Genomic DNA, 26,126 nt, shown 5'->3' on the forward strand with positions numbered 1-26,126 from the left:
TTCGCAGAAGAGCTTCTGTGAAGTTTGGAAAGTAGGAGATGAGGTACTGGCAGAATTGGAGCTGTGGGAATGGGTCGTGAGTAATGCTTGGGTAGCTCAGTTAGTAGAGCACTTACCCGCAAAAGGCAAAAGTCCACAGTTCAAGTCTTGGCCCAGCACACAGTTTTAATCTGCATGGAAGTTTCATATCAGAGCACATTCTGCTGCAGAGTGAAAATCTCATGCTGAAATTTCATTGGTTTGAAAATAATTAGTATCAAATTAGTCTTCATAAACTACCCCACTGATTAAAGTGTAAACATCTTAAAAATTAAAAACACCAGTGAAAATCTAGGGACATCATTAGGATGCTGATATGGTCAGTGAGTGGTGTGCTGGCTCATGTGAATGTGTGTGTGTGTGTGTGTGTGTGTGTGTGTGTGTGTGTGTTTCCTTTGTGATGAAGGCTTTGGGCAAAAGCTCAATGTGTAACACTCTTTTTGTTGTGCCTGTCTGCAACTCGATGTGTCATCTTTATGGTGAGTAGCAATCTATCCTTTTCATAATATTGTCAATGCGCCAAAAAACTTATGTAAAAGATCATGACTGTAGGCATAAGCATCTCCTGCAAATGTCTGAATTTAAACAATACCACTATTCAGTACTAGTGGCTGTGGTGAGTTTTCTGTAAACTTACAGAGTCATAAATAAAGTAAAGAACTGAGTATCTTATTGTTTTGAATTGAGAGAGGAACCTTGTTAGATTTATTGATGTTTTTGACATTATCCTTGTAGAAAAACTATGAAAGCTCTTGAGAATATATCCAGTGAACAGTAAGCTTTGTTACGTTAAAGCTTTCTTCTGGCTGCATTTACAGAACATGAAAATGATGCGTAACTTCACTGGACAATTCACCACAAACAAGAAAGTACTAAATTTTTTTAAAAATAGTGTATGAGAGATTTCTACTGAAATATATAATTTCCAAAAAAGCTATGATAAAAATCATGACTGCACATTACATACCTCTCCTCATTTCAGAAGAAAATGATAACAGATGTGAATGTGGTTTGGGTTATACAATAGAACACAGGATCATGAATAGTACAGTGCAGATCTGAGGCATTAAATGAGTAGCATCACTTCTAAATATAGTGTTTACAGCACTGTACATAACACAATTACCTTGGTAATTACTTTTCTCTGCTATCCAGGTGCACAGCAGCATTATGTCCCTGAACTTCAGTCAACATTGCCCTGCTGCCACCAGAAATGCTTACAAGTACTGGACTATAGAGTCTTATTCTGAAATATGGTGGGTGACACACAGTGACTTTAATTTGGAACGCAAGTTCAGATCACCATTACTATCTATTCACTGTGTGGAGAAGATGCTGTGACAATAAGTGCTGATAAAACAAGTCAAATAAGGGGACATAATGAAACATTGAAAAGTGATATGAAATGGAATAAGCATGTAAGGTTGGTAGTAGGAAAGGAGTGCCCCAGGAAATTATGATAAGACTGCTCTTTTTCTCTACATTTGTAGATGAACTCACAGACAGGGTAAGTAACATTGTATATCTGTTTGTTGATGACCCTGTGGTATACAGGAAGGTGCCACTATTGAGTGACTGTGGAATATACCAAATTACTATGTAGAATTTCTAGTTGGAGTGATGAATGGCAGCTTGCTCTAAATGTAGATAGATGTAAGTTAATCCACATGAGTAGGAAAAAAAATCCTGTAACATTTGAATACAGTATTAGCATGGTGCTGCCTGATGCAGTCACTTCAATAAAATATTTAGGGAAGGTGAATGCTTATGCAGATGTATTCATCTAAGTCATTCACTATAATTCACAGTTAATCAAGTTCTGAATCCTCATATGTTCACTGAAATTCAGTAGTCTTCCATTACAGTTCTCACACTTGAGGATATTTACAAAGTTATCTTGATCCTCCATCATAACAATAAAGTTCTACCATTCAACAGCTAATGAAAGCAAAGTTCATGGTTCATAGCTGGTCTTGTTGCTAAACAGTCATTCAGATATTCATGGAATATTCGTAAGTCCTCATTAAAAATTGGGCGAAACAGTTAGACAACACCACTGAGTCCTGATGCTCTCCAACAATAGAGTCCTAAATTATTATATAGAGACACTTCCCAAACTATCACAAGTTCTGCCTTGTTCAACATTCAAACTGGTACTCTTAAACCCACCTTACAGAGCACCATCCCATTCCATACTTCTGGGACACCACTCAGCAACAACCTAAGCTTAATATCTAAAAACTAATGTTGCTGAGCTACAGTGTCCCTCATACATCTATACACGCATCATTTAACATCCTTTGTATCAGGCTTTGATCTCATCCCTAAGACCAACATTACTGGCAATATAGGTTAGTGAGTCAATCACACTTTGTGACCTATGTATACATCACAAAGGAAATTTCTTAGTTTTAACAACAAGCAGTTCTGCAGGATATCTATCTCACACAGTTTTTCCTGTTCTTGTCACTAATGCGAGCAAAACTACACTATTTCACATCATTTACCTATCAGCAAATATACTACATCTGTAATTTAATCAAATTAAGATAAAATGGATGTTGAGAGAAGACAGACACACTGACAAATGCAACATAAGCTATTGCAAATTTTCTAAAAATGGTGCCACAATTTTTAACACCATTCAGAGCAAATTACTAAATTAACATTTATTTCTTAATATGTAAACAGATTTATGTGGTAGGTCTAAAAACATGGAAATAATTCATTAAAATGTTGTTTACATTGTTGCAACTGAGTTCATAAAAACATGTACATTATGCAATTAAACAGTATTGGAGACCAATGACTCACATCTAAGCGGCCTGCAGCATGTAGCACCTTCAGTGTGTTGCTACACACGTTTTCAAGGCATGTGTTTCCATGTACACATGTTACACCATGAATTTTAGCTTCATTCCAAGCCTCTGATGCTAAGCACAGCATAAGAGCAAGTGCATCATCTAGACCTACATCTGTGTCTATCACAAGCTGTAGATTTTGTGACATATCTGCAGAAAGATATTTGTAATTAAGACAAGGCATTACATTCTGAACTTTTTTTTAGAAATTATTTTCTTTGAATAAATTCTTAGAACATTGTCACTGTATTTTAAGATGTACTGCAAAAAATCAGGAACAATCTTAAACGTCAACTAAATCCAACCAACTGAGAACTTCACAGCCAAACTGTACATACCAGTAAATAACTACACTTTATATAAAAATTACACATCTGACAGAAGTAGGTTAAGTTCATTCATTCACTAGCTGAGTATCTGGTGTATCCCAGGTATATATTTATTCCAACTTTCTATTAGTGCATCTCCTGCTCCCCCCTCTCACTGTTCATCTCCTCCTCTTTCCTTTTTCTGTTCATCTGCTCCTTTTACTTCTGTCCATCTTCTCCTCCCCCTCTCTCTGTCTCCTTCTACCCTTTTCTCTCTACATGTTATCATCCCTATGCCAGTAGGAAGTTGCTGGTTGTTACTAGCACAGTATTTCTTTCCAGATAGTAATTAGAGTATGTTCCAAGTTTGATTGAAATCAGTCCAGCAGTTTAAGAGGAGCTTTTTACTCATAGCTTTGCCCTTGTATGCACATCACATACAGTTCACATATATTTAATATATTTTACACATATTTACAAACATAGTTCACCTGTATCATTAATGACAATGATGTAATTTTGTAGGTACATTCAGCGGCATAAGTGGATACTGTCTATGAAATGTGTTGTGAATGGAGTTAGTGCCAAAGAAGCTATAAATTTAAACACCACGCATGATGCAGCAGTTTTTCACACATCTAATTGTTTCTGACATCGTATCTCCTGAAACGCGTGTCACAGAATGATGTGATTTGGTAGCTACATTCAGTGACACATGTGGGTACTGTCTGTGAGATATGTTGTATATACGGTTAATAGTAATGAAGTAATGAATTTAAACATCATGCATGATGCGGCAGTTTTTCATGCATCGCATCTCATTGTTTATGATGGCATATCGCCTGGACTATGTGCCGTACAATAATAATTTGGTAGGTGTATTTAGTGGCATACTTGTATACTGTCCATGAAATGTGTTGCAAATATAGTGGTAGCAAAAACGTAATAAATTTAAACATCGTAAATGATGTGACAATGTGTCATGGGCAATGTTTCAAAATGGTTCAAATGGCTCTGAGCACTATGGGACTCAACTTCTGAGGTCATCAGTCCCCTAGAACTTAGAACTACTTAAACCTAACTAACCTAAGGACATCACACACATCCATGCCTGAGGCAGGATTCGAACCTGCGATCGTAGCGGCCGCGCGGTTCCAGACTGTAGCATCTAAAACCGCTCGGCCACTCTGACGGCAATGTTTCATGCACCTCAGTGTTTATGATATCTTATCTCATGAACTATGTGTCGTACAATGACATCATTTTGTAGGTACATATTTTTGGTAGTGATATATGTGAATACTAACTGCAAAATGTGTCATGAATACAGTTAGTAGTAAACAAGTAATAAATTAAAAGGTCATGCCTGATAAGATAGTTTTACTGCATGAACAGAAAAAATGGAGTAGCCTAAGTGAAAAACTTTTCCCCTTCATCATTTTGCAGGAGCTGTCAGTGAGAAAAAGTTCTGCGCGGGTTTGAATCACATGTAAAGTATATTGTAAGTCACTAAGTGCTCTCATTCTCAAATACTGGATGGATCATGTATGGGTATTTGCGTGTTATGGTCTATACTTCTTTTTCAGCCCCACCACTTTGATAGTTAGGTGGTTCTTACCTCCACAGTGATTCTTTACAGATAGTAAGTGAATGTGTACCAATTTTGATTGAAATTTGTCCAGTGGTTTAGGAGGAGATGTGGAATATACAAAAATTTCTATAATATGTTGGGTTGGGTTGGGTTGGGTTGGGTTGTTTGGGGGAAGAGACCAAAGAGCGAGGTCATCGGTCTCACTGGATTACGAAAGGATGGGGAAGGAAATTGCCAATGCCCTTTCAAAGGAACCATCCGGGCATTAGCCTGGAGCAATTTAGGGAAATCATGGAAAACCTAAATCACGATGGCCAGACACGGGATTGAACTGTTGTCCTCCCAAATGCGCCACCTCGTATAATATGTATCGATTCACATATTGTGTCCTGTCAATCTCATTTATGAAAGAGAGCTAGTTGAGTTATACCTTGACACTTACAGGTAAATCATGCAGGCTCCTTCCATGAGCATTAATCTGTTCGCATTGAGTTATTCGTGGAATTACTTCTAGATTTTTCATTTCATTGTAAATCAGGATGTTATGTACGTCAGTAGAGATACTTTGAAAAATAGCACACTTTTCCTGTTACAGTACTAAAGGGCTGCTTCCATCAGATAATTCAGTTAATCATTTTACATAAAATTCTTGAAATCAAGGAGGCCTTTTCTCCCTGGACACAAGCAGCTTTAATGTACGGTTAAATGATGATGGCATCCTCTTGAGTAAAATATTCCGGATGTGAAGCAGTTCCCCTTTGGATCTCCAAACAGGATCTGCTCAGGAGGATGTCATCATAAAAAAAAAACTGATGTTCTGTGGGAAAGTTACAGCCCTTAAACGGGCAGGTAGGTTAGAAAATTTAAATAGGGAAATGGATATGTTAAAAATAGATATAGTGGGGGTTAGCGAAGCTCAGTGGCTGGATGAACAAGACTTCTGGTCATGTGAGTACAGGTTTTTAAATACAAAATCAAATAGGGGTAATGTAGGTGTAGATCTAATAACAAATAAGAAAACAGGAATACCAGTAAACTACTATGAGCAGTATAGTGATCACATTTTTGTCGTCAAGATATACATGAATCTAACAACTGCACAGAAGTACAAGTTTATATACCACCTAGCTCTGCAGATGATGAAGAGAATGAAAAAGTGTATGATGAGATAAAAGAAATTATCAGATAGTTAAGAGAGAGAAAATTTTAATAGTGAAGGGGGACTGGAATTCAATAGTGGAAAAAGGAAAAATAGTAGTTTAATTTGGACTGAGGGAAAGGAAAAACACGAAGTCACTAGGTAGAATTTTGCACAGTGCACAATTTAATCAGTGCTAACACTTGGTGTAAAAATCATGAAAGAAGGCTGTATATGTAATAGGGACCTGGAGACACTTGGAGGTATCAGGCAGGTTACATTAGGGTAAGACAGAGATTTCAGAACCAGATTTTAAACTGTAAGACATTTCCAGGGGTAGATGTGGACTCAGATCTTTTACTGGTTAAGAACTGTAGCTTAAAACTGAAGAAATCAGAAAGAGGTAGGAAATTAAAGAGATGGGATATGGATAGGTTGAAAGAATCAAAGATGGTTGAGTGTTCTAGAGGGAGCACTAGGCAATGGTTGACTGAAAGAGGGGAAAGGAATACAGCAGAAGACAAATGGGAAAACTTTGAGAAATGAGAGAGTTAAAGCAACAGAGGATCAAATAGGTGAAAAGATAAGGCCTAGCATACATCTTTGGATATCGCAGGAGATACTGAATTTAGCCCCTCACTGTACTTTGATGACTGTGACTTGTGGAAACAAATGCATACCAGACATAAACATCTTCTATTCGACTCTTTGATCACCAGTGTGATTCACAGACTTTGCTAATCACTGTCTGAATGGCAGCTTTAGCCAGTCACTGAAGTTGTGTGTAAGTCAGTTTCCCGTCTTTAATGGTAGAGGAATAAACTATGTTGATTACTAACACCTTCTGTTATTTGTTGTATCTCCATTCACAGATAGAACACTGACCATATAGTACGACTCAGTAGGAGCATGTAGCATACTGAATGCTTCTGACATAGTGAGCATTAGCCCCATGAACTGTTGGATCTAACCAAAACTTTAATGACTTATAATGACAGTGAGTGACCTTCCAAACATATAAGTGTGGGCTGTGGTTCAAAACATTCTCTTTTCAGTGACAAAGTGTATCTCTTCTTTCGCTGAGAACATTGGGGGCAAGTTCTATTATTTTCACTCCACATATTTAGATGTGGATAGCTCCAAACCTGTACCCCTGACATTTCTAGTATGACAAAAATGAGCATTTACATCATCCAACCGAAGCACAGAATTGCTTAAAAAGAATGAGACATAAATAACTTATCACTGTTTGCTATTCCAAATGAATATGTTACAGCTTTGTAATGATTCCTGAAGAGGTTGAACAATAGTACAAAACATTCAGTAACTCACTGGTAATACAATGCAATACCCTAGGAAGGTCCCAACATCACACACAGTTTTGTAGTAGGGAACTGAGTTATGGATTACACCTTCTCGGGAAGACATTGCTTCTCGTCAGTGCTATGAGATCTAACTGTTAATGTAGTGTTAGTTAACTGCTGAAATACCCATGGTAAGGTCCTACATTTATTTCAGTATTATCGGGTGTAACAAGTCTCACATAGTACCACAAGCTGAAAGCTACCTAAAATATGAAGTGACTAGCTGAGAAATCAAAAGCTCAATATTGGAATATACACTGCAGAAATGGAAAATGTTAAATCACTTTAACATCAAACTGAGACTCTGGTATTTCCATGACTATGAGGCATACTGATTAAAATGTCATCTTAATGTGAGCTTATTTCAGTACACAATAAAGCCAATCCTACAGATGAAGAATGGTGTACATGCATGACAGTTATTCGGTGGGTCCAACATCACTGCAATTTTTCAAGTGGAGATCACAAGACAGCATGTCCAGAGGTCGTGCACTTATACCTTATCCCTATATTTTCAACTTTGAGAAAGGTCAAATCACTAGTATGAAGGAGTGGCAACATCATATTGACAGATGGCATAAGCAGTTGGTTGTAGTGCAATGGCTGCACAATGAGTGGTTACGAGATGAACTCAGGATAGAGTGGGGGAAGGAAAGTAGCCATTGGTCCTTCCATTCACCATGAGAAGCTTGTAGGATTGTTTGCCTGGCTTGAATGAATAGACAGATGACAACAGCTGAAATATAGGCACTGGCATTGAGCTCTTTAGTTGCCATATGTTGTTTACACCACATCACGGACAACAGACTTGACTGGTGTAGAGCTAGGGTCAGCTGGAACATTGAATAGCATTTTGTGGTGTTCAGCAATGAGTTTCATCTCTGATTGTAGTGGTCAGATATTCATCAATGCGTCCATAGATGACCCAGTGAAAAGTCACTAGAAGCAGCGATTCTTGAGACCCACACCTCTAGAACACCTGGAATCATGTGAGGAGAGCAATTGGAAATGGCACCAGGGCTTGTTTGGCTATTGTTGAAGACAGGCTCAATTATCACCAGTATGTGGCAAGAATGGTCAAACCTGTTATCATATATTTCAGGATCAGGTACCAAAGGCATAAAAATCCCTTCAGAAGTATATAGATACCTGACTGGCTTGCTCTGCCCGCTGAATTTCCACCCATAGAGCATGGCTGTGCTGTGATGGGACAATGCATACTTTCATACCAGCATCCAGCCAGCAATCCTCATGAACTAGTGCAGCATGTGTTTCAGACATAGCAAGAAATTCCTCAAGATGACATTTGGATGCCACAATGAATACAAGACTGTATACATGCCTGAGGGGGCCACATCTCATATTGATGTTGATGGTGGACATCAGTTTTTAATGGAATGAGAGTTTAATGATACAATACCTGTTACATGATGAAGTCTGGTATTCCGGCCTGGCAAGTTTGAAGGCCAGCCAGAAGGTATGGATCCTATGCCAGCCAATAGACAGCACTACTATATCTGCAGGCTCTGGTGTCACTGCTGCAAGCACTGTCTAGGGGACATGCCCACCTTGCCGGCTTATCACCAACTGCAGCCACACCCTTTAAAGCCTACAATGGAATGGCTCTGTAGTCAGTCATGATATCACTGTGTTCTTGTATTGCTCTTGCTACAAATCATTGTTTTGGGTCTGGATTCACTATGTCTTAGGTCTTCCATCTCAGTTTACTCTCTGGACTTGTTATTCTGTCATTATGCCTCTGTTGTCTGTCCTTCTCTCATTGCACCCTCTTGTTTACTCTTCGCAACTGACTGCTGGCGCCCTCGGCCAGATGGGCAGTTTGTGCTGGGTCTCAAGTTGTTCCCGGTCTTGTCAGATTCTGATCACTATATGACCATCTCCATAACATATGTTATAAGCGGCAATCAAAAAGTTTCCATGTGAATGCTGCACAGTCCAGAATCGGTATACCAATCAGACAAAATCATCATGAGCATTGAGGCAGTCATCCCATTGATGAAGATACCTGTTTGATAAAACACTGTGTCCTGCTATGTGAAGTAGTCCATAACTGCCTGCTGCACATCCTCGTCTCACTGGAGTCAGCAATCTTCAAGGACTTTTTTTAAGGGACCGAAGTCATATAATCACATGGGTATCATTCCCCAGTGATGGAGACACCAGGAAATCAATAAGCAATGGGCCCCAGTGTTCAGGTATTATTCCCCAGTGATGGAGACACCAGGAAATCAATAAGCAATGGGCCCCAGTGTTCAGATAACCTTTCCAGCAGATGACTGGCTCTTGAACATCTTGGGACAAGGGTGCTATGAATGACACCACCACCCCATACAAATTATTCATTCTCCGATGAATGTCAACCAGTATTTGTGCTTTGGCAGGCAAGAAAAGAATAACAGCACATTGGTCCTGTTTGCACACATCTGGAATAACGTCACCATAGTTCACTTTTTTGCACTGGAATAATGTCACCATAATTCACTTTTTTGCATCTACTGCATGCACATCATAAAGATACAAAAGCCACACTAAATCCTTGCTTACATGTTGGTGCTTATATACTTGCACAAACTGCACATACACTCCCGCAATGCCCTCAAATGGAAACTATTTTATTACCCCTTATAATTATAGGACTGGTGCTTCATCATGTATAACTCTTCTTGTTCACTCTTGGTGACTTGCTGTTGACACTCTCAGCCAGTCGGTCTTTTTATGGTGGTTCTCAAGTCATTCCCAGTCTCATTAGATTACAGTCACTTTATGAACATCCCCATAACATTTAATAAATATTGGAATGGTGCTTCACTGCACAAAACTTTCCATTTTTGTCAGTGAAAAAGCAGACTGACAGCAATTGTAGTGGTCTATTTATTGCCATATAGAACTCAATAATAGTTAGTAAGTTCTTTACAGATTCCAAATGTGAAATAAACTGGATAAAGGTATGCATCAAAGGTGATTCAAACATAGTAACCAGATGCTTTTTATGGACCACCTGCTTCAGGAAGAATGATTCAGAAAAAATTTCAAGCATATCACTGATAAGTTTTCTGGCTTTTCTGTTCAAAAAATTCTGGAACTTTGACCACAAAATCTTTCTGCACTTATCTTTTATTTATTGTGCATGGTCTCCTTTGAAATACTCTCGTCCACTGTTGATACATTGCTCCCAACACTGTTTCCACTTCCGGAAGCAGTCTTGGTACGCCTCTTGCTGGATCACGCAAAGTGCTATCCGTAAATTTTCTTTTTATCTTGTCTATCATTACAAATCTTCATCCTTTCAGTGAGAGTTTCAACATTGGAAGTAAAAAAAGTCTGCAGGTCTCCAGAGTATGGAGGATGAGGCAGCACAGTGATTTTGTTTTTATGTTCAATAGTCATGCACCAAAAGGGATGAATGTACAGGTGCATTATCGTGATGAAAAACCATAAATTGGCTCGCCACATCTCAGGCCGCTTCCTTCTCACATTTTCTCGCAGGCATCGCCGGCCTGGCAGTACCATTGACTAACAGTTTGTCCCTATAGCATGAATTCATGATGAACTAATGTTTCAAAGTCAAAGAAAACTATCAGCATGGCTTTGGCATTTGATCTGAACTGACATTTTTTTTTTTAACCTTTCCCGACCCACTGTGAAGACTTTACCTTGGTCAATGTCGTAACCATAGACCCACATCTCATCACCAGTTAAGACTCTGTTAAGGAACATCCCATTCTCATTTGCACTATACAAAACCTCTTCAAAGATTGCGAGGCGAAGTTCTTTCTTGTTCTAACTCATGAACTGTGGGACGAACTTGGCAGCAACAGAATGCACTCCAAGATGCTGTGTCAGGATTTCCTGATATGATCCAACTCAAATGTTACATTCTTTTTCAATCTCTCCGTCAGTCAGTCTTTGATTGGCATGCACAATTTTGTTTAAGTTCCTGATGTGAGCGTCATTGATAGACATCATACGGCATCCTGAACAAGGGTCGTCTTTAATTTCCATCTGGCCATTTTATAACCATGTGAACATTCATAACACCAACTACAGCTGACGCACTCATCAATGTAGGCTTCCCGCTTCATTTGGTGTGTCTCTGTAAGGGTTTTCTTGAGTTTCACATAAAAGTTAATGCAGTCACGTTGCTCCTCCAACTCTGCCACTTCGAAATTCACAAACCGTGCGATACAACATTCTGCTCAATACAGCACTGAACAATAACTAACAGACATACAACAATGAAGCTTCTGGCAGTTACACATTAAACACAGGCATGGGGAAACATGCCAACCACATTTTGTTCCAACACACCATTGGTGCGAAATTACGAATGTTCCGGAATATTTTGAACAGACCTCATGATAGGAAGACTATTCAGAATGGGAGAGTCAAGTAATTAAAAATGGTTCCAGGGGCAGGGATTCATGTAAGATTGTCTGAATGTCTTCTCTAAAAATTACTTCATGCAGTTAGAGAACCAACTCATAAGAGCATTGTTTCAGATTTCCTAGTAACTGACAGACATGAACTTCTCAAATCAGTTAACATAAAGGAGGGAATCAGTGACCGCAGTTATAGCATCAGTGACTACAGGAGTTAAAAAGAATTCTAAAATGGTAGAAAAAATATATTTGTATAGCAAATTTGACAGAAACAAATTGCAGGCTGTCTGAGCAGACAACATAAAATATTCATCGCTGGGGATGAAGATGTGGAACATCAACTGGTAAAATTCATATGTACTTTACAATATGCTTTAGACATGTAAAAACTGCACAAAGTTGCAAAGAATGGGAAAAAACCCACTGTAGTTCAACTGCCATAACAGAAAGTTTCTACTTGAGCAATGAGAGCTTTATCACAGATTTAAGTGAGGTCAGTACCTTGTTGATAAAAAACAAAAGAAGAATCATGTCAAAATTAACATCAGAAATCAATGCAAGAAACATTTAATGAACTTGAAAGTAAAATTTTGCTGACCAATCAGACAAAAAATTTAAAATTTTTTGTCTTACATAAAGGCAGTAAAAAGATAAATTTCATCTCTTCAGTGACTCAGTGACCACACTAGCATAATAAAACAGTAGATGACAGAAAGAAGGCTGATACACTGAATTCCAACTGTTTAATGTGGTAGGACTTAGACAATTCCTTCAATCATCATACTATGCCACAATACAAGTAAACCAAGATTGATAGTGAAGTTAATGAATAAATAATACAAAACTGACTACAATTGCTAAACAGATGAAGGACACCTGGATCTGATGGGAAACTTGAATGATTCTATACGGATCATGTGAAAAGACTTACTTCCCTTACAGTCACTGTTTCTCATTGGTCACTGGAACAATTAAGGGTACCAAGCTATTGCAAACAGTGCAGGCCATTTCCAGCATAAACATAATTATAGGCCTACATTGTTGACATCAATCTGCTTATGGAATTGTGAAGTGTGTTCCATGCTCACATATTATGACCTCTTTGGATAACAAAAATCTTCCTTATAGAGATCAGCATGGTTTCTATAAACAGAGATCTTTTGAACTCAGCACATTCTATTTTTCAATGAGATATGGAGCACTGTAAACAATGATGCCCAGGTTGATGCCACATTTTCAAGTACAGTAACTGAAAAAACACAAGATAACAAGTATTGAACCACAGTTATGACTGGGTTTAGGACTTCAAACAATGTAGTCAGATTCCCAAATGCAAGCATACCAGATGATAATTGACCAGGTCTACCACTGGATCACAAGAAACTGATCTCATAAGGACTCATATTATGCAATATAAATCACAAGAAACACTAAGTACAAATTTTTTTGGTCCAACTGTATAATAAGTTAATATGAAGTCAAAACATAGAAAAATTAATCAAGAGCTTGGTTGGGCATATTTTGCACTTAGAAATACCTACAGTTGTGTTGACTTGAACAATAGGTGCTTGTTAATTTTGCTCATGTTCACTTTCTGTTGTTTTATGATATTATTTTTTGGGGCTAAAGTACATACAGACTGCAGTCATTCTGTAAAAGCAAGCAATAATAACATGATGTAAACTAAATTCCTGGACATCTTGCAGATGATCTTAAAAGCAACGGTTGTTTATGTTTTGACATACAGTGAGCTACAATGTATAGTACCACATTGACAAGTTTTGTGGCTTATATAGCATATCTGATTGTAATGGAAGACTTATGCACATGGATGATTTGATGATGGACGAGCCATCCAAAACTGGTCATCAATGAACAAACAAACTTCCCATGCAAATTAAGATGGTTCCTATAACAATTATTGTAACTAACACTGTCAATGGTTCACTGTTGTTTCAAATACCATATGTGGCTCATTTGTTAGAGTGACTGGTTGACAATTAGTCAAAATTTGAGGGTCTTTTCCCAATTTTTGGATAGGAATCATAACAGCCTTCTGCTACTGGGAGGGAAACTCCCCTTCCCACCAAATACAACTGAAAAACCAGAGGATGTGCTTTATGTTGTTGTCACTAAGGTGTGTAAGCATTTTTATTGGGTCCACAGGCTGTATCTCAACAATCTACTAAAGCACATTGGAACTCTCATTCAGTACATGGATACTGTATGATTCAAGTCCTTGTTCATGGAAGGATCAACAGTTCCATTCCGTCTGATGTTTCCATGTCAGGAAATTAGGATTGTAATTACTGCAAGCGTACACTTCAGCAAAGTGTGCTGTGACTGTGGGATCAGAACAGATGTTGCCATTGAGATAGATGCCAGGCCCTAATGTTGATGTTGGATGCCCACAAATGTGGTGGAGTTTTGTCCATACTTGAGATGATGGGAAGTGTGCCCTCATACACGGGCAAATACCGTTCCCAACACTTTTGCTTTCTCTTTTTTATTAAAAACCATGCCTTCACTTGGAAGTCCCTTGATTACTGTTAAATGTTCTATAGAATGATGATATTTGTGTTGTTGAAGCTCCCTCAATACTCTCTGATGGCTGTAGTATGGTTTTCAGACCACAAGGCACAGGTATCAGGATGGGGCTCAAGAATAGGGTACATTGCTTCCATAGTGAATATATTGAGTCAATAGTATCTTGCACCACCCCTTTGATGTCCACTTTTTGATTGGCTTCAATAGTTGCTTTGTAGGTGAAAGCCAGTTGCATATTTCATTGGTTGGTGGTTTGAGAAAGATACAGTGAGAGGAAAGTGGTGAACGTCACAGAGGTAGCCACGGACCTACCACTGAATCAAGGATGAGATGCTCGGGCTGCAAACTATAATACTTACGGCTGAGTAAGTTACATGGTCTGTACTAAAATGTATTGCAGCTCCAGTGTTAAATAAGTACACTTGCAATTCTGAAATTAACTGCTCTATTATTTAGCCCCAGCTAGATTTGTTGCTGTTACCCCTCAGAAGATTGTGAGCACTGAAGTCCCCCAGTAGGAGGAAAGGTGGAGGCAGCTGTTCCACTAACTCCGTCCGCACATCATTTGGTATACATCTGTTTGGGGGTAGATAGATATTATATACTGTTATCCTAACTGATTTATGGACACAAGCAGTCACAGCTTCTAATGCAGTGTTTAATGTCATTTACTCACTGAAGGTGTAAAAACATATGAACCTGCAGACTCCCCCAAACACACTATCGGTGTTAATGCAATTTTTACACTAGGATGTTTGGTTCATAATTAGAGAGTTGGATTTCTCAGACCCGCATCTCCTGAGTGCCACACCAACTGCAGAGTAAGTAGCCATTAAAGGAGTTTGGCCAGGTGGTAATGGTAGCTGCTACAGTTCCATTGAAGGAACAGACTGGGATCTGAGAAAGCAACAAAGGGGTAACAGAAGTACAAATTACGTTGCTGTTGAGTCATGCTCCATCTGAATATGTGATTCTTCACCAATTTGGGGGGAAAGGGGGGGGGAGGAGGAGGAGGGGAGGGGTTGGATTGATCGGAGTAGCAGAATTTGATTTAATTCTAATTTTTCCTTGTCTCTTTGAGGTTTTGGTTTTTACGAGCATTCTCTTCCATAACCCACAGACTTTGATTCTTTCAGCCACTGGTTCATGGTAGACTGCTGGTCCATCCTGGGAGGGGGACACATTGCCAGGTGCCCTATTCTCTTGTAATGCTGACAGAAGATGAGGCATCTTTGGCTGCACCAATAGGATAGTTACCACTGGTGCTGTGGGTTTGGGGCTCAAGGGAGCTGATGTGTTCTACTCTGACTGAAAAACAGGGATTCACATGTGGCTAGGGCCAGTAGTTGCTATATGAGACTTTCTAGCCACGCTAGGTGTGGTTTTTGAAACAACGTGTGCAAAGTTCAAATGGTTCAAATGGCTCTGAGCACTAAGGGACTTAACATCTGTGGTCATCAGTCCCCTAGAACTTAGAACTACTTAAACCTAACTAACCTAAGGACATCACACACATCCATGCCTGAGGCAGGATTCGAACCTGCGACCATAGCGGTCACGCAGTTCCAGACTGAAGCGCCTGGAACCGCACGGCCACAACAGCCGGCCGTGTAAAGTTCGACTCATATCGACTGGGTGGAGTCACTCATACTTTTTCTTAGCATCCTGATAATAGTGATGGTCAAGTTTATTATACGAAGTGTGACTGGAAAGCTTTAAGAATGGGTCCACTACCGCTTAGTGGTTTGGTAGGCAGGTACACAGAGGGTGGGGAGTGAGTCATTGCCTTGTCCTTGAATGCTCTCTGACAAGAAACTGCATTTCCTTTACTCAGTTCATTGTAGAAGCTGGTTGAGTGTGGGTCTGTTAGGGCTTGTTGCCGGATTCTGCCTGCGTGAAAATGGACGTAAAAACGGAGCAATGAGTTTGTGTGAAATTTTGTTTTCAAACTGGGAAATCAGCTTCTGAGACTATTAAAAACAGCGTTTGGAGATAATTGTATGAACTAGTCAAATGTTTTTGTCTGGTTCAACAGATTTAAAAATGGCTCACGAATCATGTGAAGATGAACAATGGTCCGGCAGTCCTTCCACCTCAAACACAAATGAAAATGTTGTGAAAGTGTGCTCTGATTGTAGGCTTACAATTAGGGAGATAGCTGATGAACTTAATTTAAGTTTCTATGCAGTTCAGTCAATTTTAACTGAAGATATGAACATGCATTGAGTGTCTGGAAAATTCATTCCAAAAGTGTTGTCGAGTGACCAGAGACAATACCGACTTGAAGTGTGTCAAGAACTGATTAATCAGACTAAAAACGACCCAGATTTGTTAAATAGGGTAACTACAGGTGACGAATCATGGGTATATGGATATGATCCTGAAACAAAAGTGCAGTCTTCACAGTGGAAGACTCCAGGTTCACCCCAACCAAAAAAAGCAAGGCAAAGTCGGTCAAAGGTGAAGACAATGTTGGTATTTTTTTCGATTCTAACTGTATTGTGCATCATGAATTTACCCCTGGAGGACAGAAAATTAACCAGGAATACTAAAAAAGTGTCCTTGAGCATTTGTGGTAAAAAATGCAGAAGAAAAGGCCTGCATTGTGGAAAGACAGGAGTTGGGTGCTACACCATGACAATGCTCCAGCTCATTTTGCCTTCTCGATTGTTGAATTTTTGACAAAATTCAAAATTCCTGTGCTTCCACAACCGTCATATTGCCCTGATTTGGCCCCCGTGGACTTCTACCTGTTTCCTAAACTGAAATTTTCACTGAAAGGGAAGCAATTTGACTCAATTGAAGACATTAAGGCAAGTACAGAGTGTGTCCTTAACATACTCCAGGAAAAAAAATTCCAGGAATGTTTCCAAAAGTGGAAACACTGTTGGAGTCGGTGTGTTCAGTCAGAAGGGGGGCCTACCTGGATTTTCTTCTCCTCTTGAAAACTGAAAATGTTGGTAAATGGGGGGAAGTGGGGTGGTTGGCGATCTGGGCCATTTACACATGTATGTGATTGTTCTCATGGACTGCTCTCATATGTTGTCCATTGCATATCCCAAAAGCATCCTAACTTGTACAGTAAGAGGACATTGTCTACTCCTCTGGCACCTAAAACATCTCATAGGAAGAGGGAACCAGGATTTGACATCACACCTAAAAACAATGACCTTAATTTTATCAGATAAAACATTTCCATCACAGATAAGGATGAAAAGTCCTGTGTCCACCCTATTATCCTTAGGTCCTCTCAGAATGCATTGAACAAAATGTACTCCACATCACTCTAGATTGCATGCAGTTCTTCATCTGTTTGAAGCATTAGGTGACACCTTAATCCTGTTGAGTTTGTCATGAGGAGAGATGGTACCTGGTATATCCTTGAGCTTGTCACAAGCTTGAAGGGTACATTTTGATCAACATGGATTCATTTTGCATTTTCCCTATAGCAGCAACTCTCTGAACCCGTCGTGAATATTTCTAATGAAAAACAGTGGCTTTGTTATTACACAAGATTCTTCACCACTTCTGGAGCACACTAACAACTGAGCGTGCTATTCACCTCCATTTCTCCTTGCCTGACTCTCATCCCATGGTGTGACCAAACAAGGAAATGCCGTGGTTGTAAGTCTCTATATTAAAGTCTTGTTTTCTCCCTGAAGTGATAGCCATATTGGCACAACCACTGGTATGGGTGAGTTTGATCCATTTCACTGTAGATCGTCTGCCCTGATGCCACTCACTACAATCAGAGGCTCATCCCATGGGCACACCCTACCACTGCAAAGGCTACCTGGCATATTAGCTGTTGCTCTAAGTCCTGTACCCCAAACTGGATAGGCTCCTACTCCTCAGCATACATGGGAAGGTTACAGCTCAGGCAGGTGATCCCTGCACTGTCAGGGCACTACATCTGTGACGGTACATGACAACCTTCCCTTGGTGGACTGGCTACCTAGCTGGATTTTCGGTGTGAAAATAAACGCTCTCTAATAATAGATGTAGAAAATCAAGGTGCATGGTGGATAGGTTATGCACCACATTAGTGTCCTTCCCCAAATGGTTCACAGATCTGTGAAATTTAGAAAACCGGAGGTCAACCCTAAATGAAGACCATTAGTAATTACACCAAAGAGGTTGAAGGAAAGGTTACAAAATGAGCTAAAACTGACAAGTGTTCTAATAATAGCTGAGGCATCAACGAAAAGTATGGCTAGGTATAATGCTCCTTTTAGTTGCCTCCTATGACAGGCAATGAATTACCACATGTCTATTCTAGCCTCCCAGCACTGGAGGAGGAGGGAGCAAAGACTTTAAACAAACTTCGATCTGACATAATGCAAGGAACTGGAAAACCCTATACTTTCAAAAGAAAATTAAAAAAAAAAAAAATACTGCATTAGCCAGTCCTTTCAGAAATTATCTGAGCACACAGAATCAACAACTTATGATTTCTTTATCTGCATGGCAAGAAGCAATATTTACTGTAAAAGATATATTACACTAAAAGTGTTACAAAGTAGTTTTTTAATGACCCTGAGGAAGTACAAACATTGATTTGAAGTAACAGTTTTCCTGCTGATTTTAGTTTGTTAAATTTATCCTCTGTTACTGATAGTAGTACACAGCATTGCATGACAGTGTAATATCAATATGCTGTACAAAATTTGTTCATAACAGCTGTTCTAATTGTCACTGTATGACCTGACATGCTCCACATCGCTGGATGTTCTCCTTCATTATGGAATATAAAGTACATGATGTATGAATGGATTAATCACTCGATAATAAGTTTCCATCTCCTGAAGCGCATGTGATTAAAGAGGTACAAAGATCATATTTATGTACTGAGAGAACACTCTGTGCTAATAGTACTGTCCCCACATCCATGATCATTGATACCCACTGACACCTTAGTGCTAAATATTCTTGTGTAAAAAGAAACTGAAGTTTCATTGCATGTCCACTGTTATATGACAGCAGTTGTCTCAAAAGTGGTCCTGAAGAGGAAGGCTACTGAAAGCTTTTCTGGCTAATCTGGCACCTGGTGAGAAGAAAACAGTCAGTCTATTTTTAAAGGAGGATGTAGTACCAGCATACCGAGGTGATATGAGAAATCTGCTTGATAATCACCAGCCGGGGTGGCCGAGCGGTTCTATGCGCTACAGTCTGGAGCCGCGCAACCGCTACGGTCGCAGGTTCGAATCCTGCCTCGGGCATGGATGTGTGTGATGTCCTTAGGTTAGTTAGGTTTAATTAGTTCTAAGTTCTAGGGGACTGATGACCTCAGCTGTTAAGTCCCATAGTGCTCAGAGCCATTTGAACCATTTTTGCTTGATAATCAGAGTGGTGGGCTAATTTTGAAAGGTGGAATGAGTGATGAGACTTATGGTGTACTCGTACAGTGAATTAGCATCTTCATAGTACGTTATCAAGAATGCCATGTTCTAGAAATTCTTACACTTGTACTCTTCCAGAACTTTACTCAAACACATCACACTCACAAACCAAACTCCACGCCATCATGACGTCACACACGACAACACCCTTACGTCACAGATCAAAGCCGATGCATGGGATCGGACGCATCTGTCGACCCAGTGCATTTGCATTCTCTGAATTGTAGCTACCAAGAATTCATAATTTGTTTCTAGATTTTTACTTTTTCAAAGATTTCAATGTGTTAGCTTTTAGTTTATTACTTCTAAATAATTTACAATTTTTTTTTTTTTTTTTTTTATCGCCATCTTTCCCAAGTATAGCTCAATCTTCTCATATTTTTCATTCATCAGATCTCTCCAGTTGATGCTTTTGCAGTTACCTCTGTATTGTTTCCTTAGTTCTACACCTATATCTATATGGCTACTCGGCAAATCACACTGAAGTGCCTGATAGAGGGTTCTTCGAACCACCTCCGCACTAATTCGCTATTATTCCACTCTTGAACAGTGCATGGAAAAAATGAACATCTACATATTTCTAAGCAGGCTCTGATTGCCCTTATTTTATTATGATGATAATTTCTCCCTGTGTAGGTTGGCATCAACAAAATATTTTCACATTTTGAGGACAAATTTGGTGATTCAAATTTTGTGACAAGATACCACCGGAAGAAGAAATATCTTGTTTTTTAAATTATGTCCACCCCAAATTCTGTATTATTTCAATGATACTCTCGCTCGTATTTCTATATAATACAAAAGGTGTTGCCCTCCTTTGTACATTCTCGATGTGCTCTGTTAATCCTATCTGGTAAGGATCACCACACCATACAGTAGTACTCCAAAAGTGGATGGACAAGCATAGTGTAGGCAGTCTCTTTAGTAGACCTGTTAAATCTTCTAAGTGTTCAACCAACACTTTACCTTCCCCAAAACATTTTCTACGTGTTCTTTCCAAATTAAGATGTTCGTAATTGTAATCCATAGGTATTTAGTTGAATTTACGGCCTTTAGATTTGATTGGTATATCATGTAACCCAGCTTTAACAAATTTGTTTTAGTACTCATATGAATGACCTGACACTTTCCATTATTTAGGGTCAACAGCCAATTTTTGCACTATCCAGATATCTTATCTCAACCATTTTGCAATTGATTTTGATCTTCTGATGACTTTAGGCTTACTTACTTACATATACTTAACAAATGTATGTACTTACCTCCATTATCAAAATCACAACTGCTTGATACCTCAGAAGATGTACTATCAATAGAGCCCTTCTTTTACTCAAGCTGTGCCATAAAATTCTTCTCTTCCCAGTTCGATCCGGAACATTTTCTTTAGTTATATGATCTACGCATCCAATCTTCAGCATTCTTCTGTTGTACCACATTTCACAAGATTCTATTTTCTTATTGTCTGAGCTGTATATTGGCCATGTTTCACTTCTGTGCACGGTTACCTTCCAGATAAATACATTCAGAAAAGACATTCTAACATTCAAATTTCTTTTTAATGTTAACACTTTCTGTTTTCTCAGATATGCTATTCTTGGATTAACTGAAGCCGTAAATACTTCTTCAGCAGCTCACACCCAAGTTGTTCCCTTTCAACCTAACCTTACGATTTTGTATTCATATTCATTGTCTTTGCAAAATCAGAACCAAATCGTTACCTTTCAACCTAACCTATACCTCAGACTATGCTATAGATCAGTCTATGTTCCAAAAAAATAATGTAGTTGGACATACTATAGCTAGTCTTTCTTTCTCTTCCTAAAGGAAGCAATATCTGTTTTATTCAAGTTTTGTTTTGTTTATGGTCAACTGAGAATGCCACTACTTTTTTATTGGGGTGAACCCCTGTCTCCATTACAGTTGGGTCTGTCTCGTCCTGCGATCAGAGTAACCTGTCATTCCTTCATCACCTCTGCCAGTTGTGAAAACCATGTAGTGTGTCACTTTCATATGTGCCCATTAGCAGTACTACTCAATATGCTTTATGACGACAATTGCTGGTCAGCAACTCTGCCTCAGATTTATTAATAATGCAGTTACACACCTAGAAATACATTTTCCAAATCATCAAGTCAAAACCCCTCTGACAACAAATGCATAAAGTTATTCAGAGTTAGCTGTTTGCGAAGTAAATTTAGGAGTTGTGTTTGTGGCAAATTATTCCTGGATTCTTTTTACTGCTTGCTTAGGAATATTTTTTTAGAAATTCCTACAGAGCAAAATGAATTTTGTTTAAAAAGAAACTGAAATATTTTCCACATTAAACAAGCTTATAAATATAATTCATGTCTAAAGAAGGCTAGCACTGTACCAGCATCAAAATTATGAGGCCTAACTTGAATACTACACCCAGAATGGATACAAATGGCAAACAAGAAAATCAGAAAACAAGCAACTGGTTATGTAGGCAGTCACATAAATGGATTAGGTTGACAGATCAAGTAGAAAGGATCTACAGATGAGACATCTGAGACAACATTTTATTGCTAGTTATGCATTTAACACAGAATAAAATGTAAAGGGTGGAATGTTTCATGAAACCAGCACCTGAACAACACAGACATATAAGTACGCACAATGAGGGTAATACTGCTCACTAAAACAATAAACTGGAAGCCACTACAAGAAATTTTAATTTAAATATTTGAGAAAGTTAATAATACTCTATCATTTCATTATACATAGAAACATAAAAATTACCAGAAGGGAGACACTCACTCTTACACAAATATAATGACTGTATAGTACCAAGATATGTATGAATGAAGGTCCAGTTTCTAGACATAGCATTGCACTTGGCAGTCCAGTTATCACATGAAAAAACACACGGACTTGCATGCAAACGTTATTATGATGAATTATTAACTGAACAATGGGCTTATTTTCAAATGGAAGAGTACATAAATTTTGTTCATAGGTTGTAACATATATAATCTATATCAACCAATGGTTTATTTGCATTGTTGACCTAATAGTATGCTAAGAACACAAACAAGCAGTACCACAGTGTCAAATGTGTTACTCAGCAAACTAGAAGGCGCCTGCATGTCCTGTAAAGTATGTTAATCTGGCACAGGTGAATATTTAATCTGTTATGTTTCTGTATGCATTATGTTTTATTACTGGGGCAGGAAATGTTTCAGTCTAAAAGTGACACTGTAAACATCTGCGACTGTAAAACATCTTACAAGAGAAAAAGTGTAAGAGCAGTAGTTATGAATGCATAATACACTGTAGTTGTTTCTTAGTATGTGGCCATTTTACTAATTGAAATGAAAAGTTTTACGGTGAGAAACCTATCAAAGACCTTTTGAGATCGATTCACACGGAAAATCTCACTTTCTGGAATGAAAAAAAATTAGTGACAGTAAAAAAACATCGTGTGGCGAACTTGTTTAACACGACAACTAAAAAAACACGCCTCGTCACATGTATTTTATTTTTATCTCCTTTCTCCAAAGTAGTTGCAATAAGATGAAACGACAACAAAATTGCAAATATTCTGGAAAGACTGCGTTACGTCGTTCAGTAGAAGTCGGGCAATCGTTCAATTTCTGCGTATTCATCGTTGGCGTTAAGGCTAGTCGAGTTCGTGGATCTAATACAAAATGTTTTGTCGCGCATTAACTTTATTTCAAATCTGTAGTGACTTAGACAGCTTACTACGTCATTTCTAAGTACAACTTAGAGTAGAAGTGCAAAACAAGTGCGCCCTATTCATTTCGTAAACAAATGAGCACATACCGCACACGCCACTAAACCCGACGAATCGTGAGCAATTTACGACTCCGGTGGTGGGGGCGGCTACGTAAGAGCCGAGCGAGGTAGACCTCATTCACTCTGTCGCATGGCAATAGTAGGAAGAACGTGTATGAAAGGGTGACTATCATGTTATGAGGGACCATCTGTTGCACAAAAGTTCCGGTTAGCTTCAGCATTAAGGAAATGGCTTTAGTAATATTAAGATACAAAGTGAAATCCCTAAGGCATATTGGTAACTAAAAACAGGGAAAGTGATGTTCAAGTATTTCAAGATACGTAATCATAAGCTTTAAAATTTCTTTCTTTCATTAAACATATGAAAATGTACAGAAAAATGTTTAGAAGCCAATATGTACAACTACGCGTCTTACTTCATACTAAAGATCAATTCACACTTGCCGTCACGTTATGTAAAAACATTCCATGATGCATTTGAAACAGCGGCATTCACGCGGGTGGCCACACATCAACATCTATTCTCTGCAGACCACCGTGAAGTGCACGGACAGTGTTAGGAAGTCACAGCACTACAATCCATTACAAAAATATCATACTACATCTGAAAATGCTTTATTCTTCAATTTCTGCCCACCTACTGCCATCTCAGCCAACATTGATGGAATGACTCACCTTATGTTCCACTGTTACAAGAAAATATTAAAACCATTTAACAAATAAAGTAAAAATAAACACTGTCGCTGCTAGAACTGTTTGCACTTCTCTGCATGAGTCTATTCACTGTCACTGACTTCAGTGTAATCGTCTGCTGTAGATGGAAACTTTATTACCTTCATCTACATCCTTCGGTGGGTGAAGATGACCAGTGCTCATTCTTTCAATCGTAGGCTTGATCGGCTTCTGTTAGAATGTAGTGCAGCAGCCGCCGGATCATTTGACACACTGAGATGCCAGAAGAGTTCCATTAACTCTAGGCATAGACAGCCAGTTTCTCAACTTGGTTGTCATACTGAATCTCTTTTCCATTCATACACGGATTCAAATTAAAATTATTTTAAAAGTTCATACACAGCATTTTACAATAGAAAACTAACCGTACCTCAAGCCAAAATCTATCAGGTCCAGATTCCGAGGAAACATCTGTCCGAATCACATTCAAGGGAAAAGAGCGCCATTCATCATCCACTTCTGCAGTTCATGTGGTTTAACTCGTGGTATAGGATCTGCCAGTGTTATTAAAACAGATGTAGCTTCTTTCTCTGTACGAGACATGGCTCATATTGGAGATACTACAGATAATTGTAGTAGCAGAGGGTCATTAAATTTAAACCTCAGCTGAATTCCTTTACATCCACGATTGAAGAAGTTTCGGTATTTCTCCATAAATTTCCTTAAAAGATGAAGCCTGGCGAAAACGTCCTTCGACTTCATTGCTTCCAGACGTTCTACACCTAAATACATCTTGTTAATGTCCAAAAAACTTGTCTCATCTGCAGCCTCTACAGGTTCTACAATAATTGTATCCAGAGATTCTTTGTGAACATAATCCTGTTTCATGTAGGATAGCAAAATGTCTTAAAAGATTTTTACATTTTTTTTAAGTTTAGCGCTATGACATTTGAAGACTGGAGGTGAGCATTCATTGTATTAAATTTGGCCAAAATCCACTTTAGAAATTGGAAATATAGTTTAAGAAATGGATCACGGAGCGAGCTAACAAGGGAACCTCCCCATCGCACCCCCCACAGATTTAGTTATAAGTTGGCACAGTGGATAGGCCTTGAAAAACTAAACACAGATCAATCGAGAAAACAGGAAGAAGTTGTGTGGAACTATGTAAAAAATAAGCAAAATATACAAACTGAGTAGTCCATGCGCAATATAGGCAACATCAAGGATATTATAAGCTCCGGAGCGCCGTGGTCCCGTGGTTAGCGTGAGCTGCTGCGGACTTGAGAGGTCCTTGGTTCAAGTCTACCCTCGAGTGAAAAGTTTACTTTCTTTATTTTCTCAATGTCATGATCTGCCCGTTCGTTTATTGACGTCTCTGTTCACTGTTATAAGTTTAGTGTCTGTATTTTGCGACCGCACCGCAAAACCGTGCGATTAGTAGACGAAAGGACGTGCTTCTCCAATGGGAACCGAAAACATTTGATCGCAAGGTCATAGGTCAACCGATTCCCCCACACGAAAACAAGTCTGATATATTCTATACGACACTGGTGACGGCATGTGCGTCACATGACAGGAATATGTTGTCGGCCCACCTCACCTAACTTAAACACTTGGTGTATGAGTAAAAAGATTCTTCTACCTTGCCCGATTTAGGTTTTCTTGTGGATGTTTCGATGTTTGTTTAGGTGTAGCGTCCCCATACTACGGCGCAGTTACCTCGCATCGGACGGACGGAGAGATAATAATTGCCTGAAAATAAAAAATTAAACTTTGCACTCGAGGGAAGACTTGAACCAAGGACCTCTCGTTCCGCAGCTGCTCACGGGACCACGGCGCTCCTGAGCTCACACTATCCTTGATGTTGCCTATCTTGCACATGGACTACTCAGTTTGTATATTTTCTTATTTTTTCATAGTTCCACACAACTTCTTCCTGTTTTCTCGATTGATCTGTGTTCAGTTTTTCAAGGCCCATCCACTGTGCCAACTTATAACTAAATCTGTGGGGGGTGCGATGTGGAGGT

General features: G+C 38.9%; 1 protein-coding gene across 3 annotated transcripts in view; it reads right to left on the reverse strand.

Moving 5' to 3' along the window:
* LOC124790101 (uncharacterized protein C1683.06c-like) overlaps positions 1 to 23,531 on the reverse strand; it is a 75,169-nt gene extending 51,638 nt beyond the window's left edge. Inside the window, exons 1-2 of one of the 3 annotated variants that reach the window (XM_047257669.1) lie at positions 23,452 to 23,531; positions 2,854 to 3,050 (exon numbers count right to left, since the gene is read on the reverse strand). In XM_047257669.1, the coding sequence (XP_047113625.1) occupies positions 2,854 to 3,048 (195 nt within the window). In that variant the 5' untranslated portion in view covers positions 3,049 to 3,050; positions 23,452 to 23,531. Of the gene's footprint in view, positions 1 to 2,853; positions 3,051 to 20,909 lie in introns of all 3 variants that reach the window. The other 2 variants (XM_047257667.1, XM_047257668.1) reach the window with 2 other exon arrangements.
* Positions 23,532 to 26,126: the final 2,595 nt, after the last annotated feature.

Source organism: Schistocerca piceifrons, chromosome 3 (genome assembly GCF_021461385.2).
Source record: "Schistocerca piceifrons isolate TAMUIC-IGC-003096 chromosome 3, iqSchPice1.1, whole genome shotgun sequence".
Taxonomy (NCBI): Eukaryota; Metazoa; Arthropoda; class Insecta; order Orthoptera; family Acrididae; genus Schistocerca; species Schistocerca piceifrons.